The sequence below is a fragment of the Arachis duranensis genome, unplaced genomic scaffold (genome assembly GCF_000817695.3).
Source record: "Arachis duranensis cultivar V14167 unplaced genomic scaffold, aradu.V14167.gnm2.J7QH unplaced_Scaffold_232525, whole genome shotgun sequence".
Classification (NCBI taxonomy): domain Eukaryota; kingdom Viridiplantae; phylum Streptophyta; class Magnoliopsida; order Fabales; family Fabaceae; genus Arachis; species Arachis duranensis.
Window position 1 is genome coordinate 1,444,478 of NW_026264851.1, and position 10,158 is coordinate 1,454,635.

The 10,158-nt window shown below is 31.1% G+C and overlaps 2 protein-coding genes across 2 annotated transcripts in view; both read right to left on the reverse strand.

Annotated features, from left to right (window-relative positions):
• Positions 1 to 3,176: 3,176 nt before the first annotated feature.
• Positions 3,177 to 4,101, reverse strand: LOC107461929 (transcription factor bHLH117). Its single transcript, XM_016080487.3, has one exon. The coding sequence runs from the start codon at positions 4,076 to 4,078 to the stop codon at positions 3,419 to 3,421; it is 660 nt and encodes a 219-aa protein (XP_015935973.3). The 5' UTR covers positions 4,079 to 4,101; the 3' UTR covers positions 3,177 to 3,418.
• Positions 4,102 to 8,576: 4,475 nt separating this feature from the next.
• LOC107462006 (histone-lysine N-methyltransferase ATXR3) overlaps positions 8,577 to 10,158 on the reverse strand; it is a 12,400-nt gene continuing 10,818 nt past the window's right edge. Inside the window, exons 17-20 of the mRNA XM_016080559.3 lie at positions 9,806 to 10,053; positions 9,611 to 9,719; positions 9,201 to 9,503; positions 8,577 to 9,030 (exon numbers count right to left, since the gene is read on the reverse strand). Coding sequence (XP_015936045.1) covers positions 8,854 to 9,030; positions 9,201 to 9,503; positions 9,611 to 9,719; positions 9,806 to 10,053 — 837 coding nt within the window. The 3' untranslated portion in view covers positions 8,577 to 8,853. The remainder of the gene's footprint in view (positions 9,031 to 9,200; positions 9,504 to 9,610; positions 9,720 to 9,805; positions 10,054 to 10,158) is intronic.

Consider the following 10,158-nt stretch of genomic DNA (forward strand, 5'->3'; position numbering starts at 1 on the left):
TGAGAGATAAAAATAAAATAAGTCAAAATACATTAAATCAATCAATTGATTATTTAATTATGGTATGTAATCAATTATAAAAATACGTATTTAGTATCTCAAAAAATTTTATTGTACTATAATAAATAAGTTTGATTATTTTATTATTATATATTTAATTATTCTATTATTTTACTTATTTTTTTCTTTCATTCCATCATTTTTTAAATCTCACAGGTTTAATTTTGTAAAATATAACTCATTTTTTAATTGAACAAAATGGTCCAAAATTGTTAGTTCATAGAAAATCAAAGTAAATTTAAGAATGAATCATGAAATGTTATGATTCTTAAATTTTTTTATTTATTAAAACTAGAATTTTTTTTAAGAAACATATCTTTAAAAATCCATTCTATAATATAGGATCAAAAAACTAAAATAAATCATTTTAACTCTTAGAAATTATAAAAAAAATTGGTTATCCCTTTCACGCTAGGTTTAATTATATATTTTAAAAATTAATTATTTAATTAAAATATATAAATTAATATATATATATATATATGGCATCACATGACCACGTGAGGTAGGGCATCACCGTTAAAGCCAAGAATATAAGTGAGGTGTCTGTAATGTCGTAAGTAACACTGAACTGTGTTGATGACAACAAATTAGTAAATAACTTTATTCTAAGCGTTATTTTGTGTTATAGTTCTACATTATTATGTTACTTGCATGATAAGTAAATAACTTCGGGACACTGACGGCATCAGCTACATAGCTAGTCTCTGGCAATACAACAGTAACGTTGAGAATTATTTTTCAATCTAAATCACTAATATTTTTTCTTTTTTCGTCTTGAATCAGAATCAGTAATCACTAATATTCCAAGTAGCAGTAATGAACTTCAATCAAATCCGTTCATGCTGTGTGTAAACTGTAAAATGTGACGCTCTCTAGTACCATATTTTTTTTTACAACCAACCAAACATTAATAGTTATTAAGTCTTACAAACATTATTTCCCATGTTTGTTAATGTCTAAACATGCAAATTAAAGAATTCTCTAAATTGAAATGTGTCAACTTTTTACATATACTTTTTTTTGTATTATTATTCAGCAGAATTTAATTGATAACGAAGATCCAGCCTTATACATATATCGATTTCAAACAAAATTTGAAGTTAAACCTACAAATCTAAACAATAAAATACTTAACAAGCATATACTTCTTTATTTGTTTGCTAGATTTTTAGTAGGGAAATGGAGAACTAGCATTAGCTTCTTTTTGGTTGGGGTACACGTAAAACAGCCCATTTCTGACTCTTGGGCCTTCCATATAAAATCATGGCACCTTTATAATTTATTATGTGAGTTTAATTTTGATATGGTAAATAATTTTATATATTTATTTAGTTAAATTTATGTGCTTAAATAATTTTTTAAGTAAGAATTTTAAATATTAATTATCTTTATTAATGTAATAATTCATAATTAATTATTTGTGTAAAATTTTTTATTATTAATTATATATACAAATTAAATTCATATTATATACTTAAAAAACCTTTTTATACACAAAAAGTAATACTACAAAACTCTTAAAAGATTTCACCCAACCAAGATTTTGAATTTCTATATACCAAAATATTGAATATACAAAATCACTAGAGTTTAATTATGATGTATTGATGGTGGTTCAATTATATTTTTTTTGGAATGTTCATTTATTAATTATGATGTATTTATGGTGGTTCAATTATATATTTTTTGAATGTTTATTTATATAATTAATATGAAAATTATTTATTTTTACTGATATAATATTAATTATTTAGATACATGTTTGAAATTATTTTATTTATTAAAATTAATCTTTTAATAAAAAGAAAAAAGAAGGAAATAAGTAAGTCAAATACTAAAATAGGGTCTAATAAATTCAAAAACACCAAGCCACATGATAAATCATTTGTAAATCACTAGCAAAGCAAACAAGATGTTTGGTATAAATTTAAAAAACAATAAATGAACGAAAAAAAATTAAAAAATAGGTTTAAGTAGGAAGAATGAGAAGGTGTCAGTAATTTGAAGTCTTGTAATATCATTCCAAAACGGACTTTTATTACCACGGGTCCACTAAATTGAATAATTGATGATATGCTAAACTTATTCAGTTCATCTGTTGCACAACCTTTTTTATGGTGACTCTTCAAATAATTAGCACCGGTTTTTAGGAAAAAATGTTAGTTATTTTTTAATTTTCAGTTTTTATTCAATCTTTTTAAGAATTTATTATTATTTAATAATTTAAATATCAACTTCTATATATTAGATTATTAGTTGTGCAAAAAATCAAAAAAATTATTTATTTTTTATTCTCTCTTTTTTAAAAATTAAATAAAAGACCATATTTAAATGATATCTAATTGATTAAAAATTATAAATAAAAAAACCTCTAAAACAGCTTTCAAATGAACACTTACACATTTTTATTTTTAATATCAAATTAACAATGATATTTTTTTAATTATAAACTGCTGTAGTATTTTTTTAAATGTGAAATAATTTAATTTAGAAAATAGGATTCGAATTGTCAATCCAATTTTATTAAGAGGTACAGAAATCAGATTTTCTAATTTTTAGGTAAAAAATTGGACCATCGAATTTGTGTATTCGAATCTTCTGTTTCGTGTTTAAAAAAAATTGGAGTACATCAAAAAAATTTTAATTTTTTAAATACAAATTTAAAGTACGCAAATTTTTTTAATTTTTTAAACACAAATTAAAAAGTTCAATTTGTGTACCTTCCATAATTTAAAAAACACAAAAAAAAATTATAATATTAAAATATATCATTCTTCTATCTTTATATCTAAATTTTTTAGCCAAACTATTACACAGTTACACTTTGTTGAAAATAAAAAGGATTATATAATTATATTATAATATGAGGAATAGAAACAGGGACGCTTATTAAACATGAAAAAAAATGTTGAATTATTAATCTTAATTTAGTATATACTTAACATCATTGAAATCAGCGAGTTATTATATACTTAATTTAACAGATGATTATCCGTGTGAACCGATAGTCACTGTAGATTGTAGTAAGATCGTACAGTAATAAATTAGTTGTTATTATGAAGTAATTCTTAACCGCATGCAATAATAAAACGAAATCAAACGCACGAGCCACTCACCATGATCATCATGTAAATCTCTAATAAGTCTAACCAAGTAGTATTAACATACGGCACAATACCCCAAGAGAAAGAGACTCTAATTAATAAGTAAACGACAAAAAGAAAATTGAAACGGCATGACAGAAACTGATCGAGAGTGAACACACAGTTAGCTGCAACAAAAAGTTAAAACGACAAAACGGAAGCAGAAGCAGAAGCAGAATAGGAATGACGCCATATTCACACAATCCAAAAAGTTAGTTGAAGAAAGGTTTTGAATCAGACACCATGTTCATGTTGGCGTTCATATTCTGAAGGAGAAGCCTCCGCTCCGAGAGTTTCGTCAGCAACCCTAACTGCTCCACTGAGAAGACGCACAAACCCTTCGACGACATCACCGTCTGCGCCACCGGAGAGTTCACCAGCACCTGCAGCAACTGGTTCCTGCTCAGCCTCTCCAAGTCGCCGAACCCGAACACACAGCCGCCGCCATTGTTGAAGGAGGGTGACGGTGGTGCGTGGTAGGGCATGGATTGAAGAACGGAGACCTGAACCTGCAAGAACTTAACATAGCTGTAGGCTTGTTCGAAAAGTGTGGCCTGATCCATCTTCTTGTCCCATGGCATCAACTTCTGGAGGCAGCGAGTCTTCTCGCTGAGCTTCTGCCTTCTCTGGCGAGCAAAGTTGCTCTTCTGAGGAAGGGGTTTTGCTCGGAGGGAGGACGGCGGAGACGATGACGATGATGAACACGAAGAGTAGGTGAGGCGGGGGCGTTTTGGGATGAAGTTGAAGGGTTCAAGAGTGGGGTGAAGAGTAAGGTGGTTTGGTAGTTGTGGTTGTGGAGGGTGGTCGGTGAGGAAGGAGAGGAGGGAGGGGTTGAGGTTTAGGAGTGATTGGAGGCTCATTCCTGAAAACATGGGGTCTATGCTGTAGGGCTCCATGGATATCATCAACTGCCAAATTGGAGACTCCAAATTGTCTCTTCATTTATATAGATTGGAGAGACACGTGGAGTGGAGGGATTGGGTGAGAGGTTAGCGGCAAGGGAATTATCCTTCATATACAGCTGGCTCTCTCTCTCTCTCTCAAATTTAGTTTGTTTCTTTGTTTGTTATATGTGATGGGCGCTGCTCTGCTCTCCGTACTCATGCATGCTCGTTTCTGCTTCTTTTCTTTAGCTTCATTACACTTCTTTTAATCTCTTTTAATTCTATTCAGCAGGTCCGTTACAATATTAATTATATAATAATACATATAAACACAATTACTTTGATTTATTATTACATAACGAATCCATTCACATATCATTTGAATGGGCATGAGTATGAAATGATTTGCAAACCGAAAAAAGGGAGGGGTATATGTGGAATTACGGTAAAAAATATACGGAGAGGCTTGGAATTTGGTAACGAGGATATATGTGTGGTGTGTTGATGTTAGCATGAGTGGCTTTACACGTGACGGCACTTCCTGGAGACGGCTATATAAAAACCCATATGATCAAGGAATGTTGCACAGCTATGATAATTTTTGTTGTACTAATTCGTGCAATGAATATGTAATTCAATCATATAGCGCTGCCACAGCCGCTCCATTTGTTGTTCTAAAGTGAAGCATGCACTACAGTCTGCAGACAAAATGTCAGAGCAAAAAGAATACACCAACAATACTCTCATTTTTCGTCTTATATTTACTATCATACCATGCTAGCTATTACCGTTAAATAACACACAGGTGGTACAGGACAACCTTCTCCAAATCTGTGTATGCCCCAACATAGCATCCCATAGAAATAAAATATGATTGAATTCATACACCAAAAATATTGCCCGACACCATGCTTTTCTAATTCGATAGATAAATAGTAAGAACATGTAGGTGGCTTCTAGGGTGGGCCTGCTATTTCTGGTGCTGCGAGAACCAGCTGTTTTATGACATGCCTTAAGCAGATTGGAGTATTTGCCCCCCAAAAAAAAAAAGCAGTTTGGGGTATAAGTTGTAGGTGTTTTGTATTGTTTTTGTTTTCTATCGGCTAATAAAAAAGTTAGGGATTACCACTTTTTAAGATAATTATCCAAATATTTTTAAATCAAATGTATAAATAATTTGTTAATTACAAAAATCATTACCCACTTATAGAAAAAAAGGTATTTTTTGTTTTCTCTGTTGCATTTAAAATATTTTTAAAAAATTCTTAGCCAGACATTTTAATTTTTAACTAAAATTAATTAATCCTTTAGTCCCACTATTTTATTCTGCCACTCTACTATTCTGCTTCGTCGCTCTTCTCGTAAGTTCTCATTTCCTTTTTTTCTTTTTTTATTAATTTCTCTGCATATTCTATATTTTATTAATTTTGAATCTGATTATTATGCAAGTGGAAGGAGAGGTGGAGCTAGTGCAGTATACGAAGATGGTGATGTTGAAGAGAAAGAGAAAGACATTAATTTATGGTGATCTTGACAATGTGTCTTGGTCATAAAATTGGATTATCAGAGACGGCAAAGTTGGAAAATAATTTGAATTCAGGTGCTGAATGTGGCATTTTATCAAATGAAAGATCAGAATTCTTCACAAGTGAATCTCTCTTGAAATTGTATGTTTATAAACTTGAGAATTCTGCTTTCATCAGAGATTAGCATTAAGAGGAAAAAGATGAAAGGGAAGGTCTTTCCATGGTCATATGATATGTGAAATAGTGAGTGGAGGATTCTAGGAGAGTGAGGTTCTTCGTTGGATGCTAGAAGACGAAGAAGAAGATTATAAAAGCACAAAAATGAGGTCTTTTTGGCACACAACAGCCTAGGGATCAATTCGTCCCTTGGATTTGTATCACTTAATGTCTAACTCACCCACTAAATGTGACACGTTGGACAGTTTTGTTAGGATTTAACAAAGCAAAATGACCCAGGGACCAATACGACTCACGGAATAAAACCTAACAGATTAATTAATTTTAGTTGGGACTATAATGTTTGGTATGAAATTTTTTAGAAATTAAAATGTGTAAATACTTTAAAATATATTTTTATCTTTAAAATTTGTCAAAAATTTAAAATATGGTCAATTTTATGATACTTATGAATTGGTATCTAATTATTGTCTATATTATTTTTTATGACAAATTTTAAATATTTAAAATTATTTACTTTTATATTTGAGTAAAATATTATTTTTGTCTCTAACATTTGGGATAAGTCTTATTTGTGTCCCTAATATTAAATAGTTATATTTGTATTCCTAAAGTTTGTAAAAGTGATTTAATGTTATCTTATCATCAATTACACGTCATGAGTTTTAGTTGGAGCTTTGAAAATCTTTTTTTTTTGAAATTAGAATATAAATGTCTAAGATAAAACCATGATCCACTCTGAAAAATAGTTCATCAAAAATTGAAACTAATCCCTACAATATTTACATAATTCACTTTTCTAGGGACATAATTGAACCTAAAAACAAATAGTGAGTACAATATTGAAATCGAACACATTCAAGTGAGACCTAATTAAGAATAAATTGATGAACCTAATTAACATCATCGTTCTACCAAATTTTAATGTCCTTCCTCAAAGAAGAGGTACAAACTCGAGAGACAGCAGCAGATGTATCACTGCAGGCCATTGACCTTAGTTCAAGCACATGAAAAACATCGTCAAGAAATCGCTTTCCGCAAAAAAATTCATCGGTAGCAACGAGGACAAAGTCATCGTAACCTCTATCACGGAAAATCCTCCTGGACAATTGAAAAGTTTAGTTATATAAGTTTTCTATATCTAAAAACTGAATTTCGTTAATTATTTAATATTGACTTAACGGCAGGATTACATTAAAGCTAAACGAAAATTTTTTGAATTTAAATAAGACGCTTTAAATGTTAAACGTCAAAACAGAATTAGACTCAAATGTAAAAAACTAATTTAGTATTTTATTCTAAAAGAAAATGTAAAACTTTAAAAAAAAAAAAAACTTTTTATATATTTAAAGGGAAAAAAAGTACTTTATCATTGTCGTTAACAAATTTAGAGAATACTTTTACTATAATAACTAATAATTCAATTACATTTTTAATAGTTTACACATGCAAAATGATAAAACTTTTTTTATTTAAAAGAATTTAATTTTAATACACTAATAATATAAAATATTTTATATAGTCTTTCAATAACATCCAATTTTTTAGAATTGACCATTCATGCTAATTGAAATACATGTAAAGTTAGCTTATATTAAGCGCTTATTATTTTTCGTGTGTAAGAGAGAAGAGTGTATTTCAAAATGATGTGAGAAGAGATGAATTTTAGGCTGCAATGGTTTAAACAAATCGGTACCTCCAATTTGTTTCATTTTTTAAATCAACAATCACAAATCGGACGGTTCGATTTATATTTTTGAAAATAAAAAAAATTTTAATGTTAAAATTGGACTGTCCAATTTTTATTTTTTTAAAAAATAAAAAATACAAATCGGAGGGTTCGATTTGTAGTTTATTTTTTTTCTTTAAACAAATCAGACCGTCTGATTTGAATAATACCAATAAAAAAACACCATATCAAAAAAAATACCTCATCTTTCAATAATAATATATTAGATATATATTTAATCAATATAAAAAACATTAACATCCATCAAAATTAAATTAAAAAAAAAAACCAACGCATGTGTTTCCGGGTTACATAGTCTGACATCAGAAAACTTTTAAAAAAGCAACCAATCACAACATTTGCTCCCTCAAGTCACAAAGGACCAATTTAGACGGCAAAAAATGTATATATAGTTTTATTTTTATTAAAAAAAAGAGCGAAAATAGAAAGTGTAGCATTAAATTTATAAAAGTAACATCTTCCGTGCTTATAGTCTAAGGCGCATAATTTCTTTTCCAGTTTTATAGAACTGATGGACCTGGATCCCCTCCTAAGACAAAGAACTAAGAAAAAGAAATGATGATAAAGTTTCAAAAAAGAGAAAATTTAGAATTTCGTAAGAATTCTAATATTTCCGCCAAAGTTTAAAAAAGAAAAATCGAACATAAATGCATAGATATTTTTTTTTCGCAGCAGATAACACTTTATCCTTCAATTATTTAAGATATTTAACTCTCTTTTTGTAACAAATAACGTAATTCCACTGATGCAAATGTCACTGCATTTCCACCTTAGTACTACCTGAGTTTCCAAACATTATCAGAGGAATATCCATCGTACTAACATCATTCCTCAATCGTTATCAACCACAGGTGACAACTCGATACAAGGACGACAACAGCACCGCAGCGCAGACCCCTTGCAAAAAGAAAAGCAACGGAACCAAAAAGTAAAAACCCTAGGAACTCGCAGGTTTCCCCAAAGCCAAACTCATCATCTATTTTCTATTTACCATCTTGGGAGCATTGATTAGGAAAATCACACTCCAGGAGAATAAAGCAATGCCACTAAATTAACCTTTTCTTTTTTCCCTGATTTTCATTTCCTGTTACATAAGAGTAAACAATGCCCCTACACCTAAATGAATTAACAATCAAAGGTCAAGAAAACTGTACACAAGAATGACTTAAAAAGGAGTACAAGATATGCTTTTTAACAGACCCACCACACTAAAAGAGGCAGGCAGCTCTGGATGATGAACCACACTCCAAATAATCTAACAACGGTGGTTTCACCGGGCAAGCTCTCTATCACGGAGCCATGCAAAATTTCTAACGATCCCACATGGCCTGGTATATGGCAGGTCTGTGCTTCAACCAATGAACCATCTCCCTGTCCAGTGGTGTGTTATTTATTACAGCATCTAACATTGGGCTACCAAAGAATTTGGGAAAACTTTTGAATGTCCATATCTGGTCCTTGGGCCAAGGTCTCTGCGGTTGCTTCTCCTGTGGATAAATACACACAAATACACATGTTTAATCACCAACAGTGAAGTCAAGATATCACACAGAAGATCTCGGTATTAGTTTCAAACTCCATTCCTGTTTGTTAATTCCCTAGCAACACATCCTAATAACAAAATACAAGTGTCTAACAGTAAATATTCTGAACTAACCATTCTTGCAAGCATTGATCTTACAGTCCTTGGACCATAAACTCGATGCTTTGATGGCTTCAGAGCCTTGGCATAAAAGGAACTGATGTCTGGTAAAGACAGGCAACCCCTGCTGGCTCTACCAAGGCTACGATCTGGATCCACATTACTCTGATTGTGCCAAAAAATCAACTGCCCTAAACAATAATTTTCACCATATATTTTCCGATACTCCTGAAATCCTGCTCCCAACTTGTTAGCGTACTTGGGACCTAAGTCAAGTGGACTAATATAGACAGGTGGTGAAGTAATGGTTTCATAAGCCTGCAAGACAAGGAATAAACTTTAGATTGCAAAAATAAAATTTAAATTAGAACTGAAGCTCTACCACAATGTGAAGCTTATTGGCTTTCACAGCATGAAAAGCATACCCGTATTCTAAAGAAGTACTTGGTATATGCGTAAATATGGATTAAGTCAGCAGCAGCATCATGCCGACATTTGTATGTACAAAGAAGATCTCGGACCTCATCCCTCAACCTTCAAAAAGGGAAGAACAACATACTGTCAAGGTTATGAGATCTGTCAGGTAAAATACACAGAAAGACTTAGTATAACCCACTTACCATAATAGAGATTTCTGCACCTCCTTTTGAATATCTCCAGAACTTGAAGGATTGTGAGCATCAATTTTAGACCTCAGTTCATTCAAGGCATCTTCTTCCACGTGAGGAGCAATACACTGAAGAAGCTCCTCAACAAAAGAACCCTCTCCTTTCCAGAGAAAGGAAACAGCTGCTTCAGGACTGATCTTCTCAAGAGGAGGTGGTGCTTTTCGGGGATCACCAAAAATACATCGCATAACATATCTTACCTATAATATCCGATCAAAATTATCATTATTCAAAACTCGAAAACAAAATTAGCTGGAAAACTACTGATCATCATTCAGATAGTGTACAACATAAGTTGACATCAT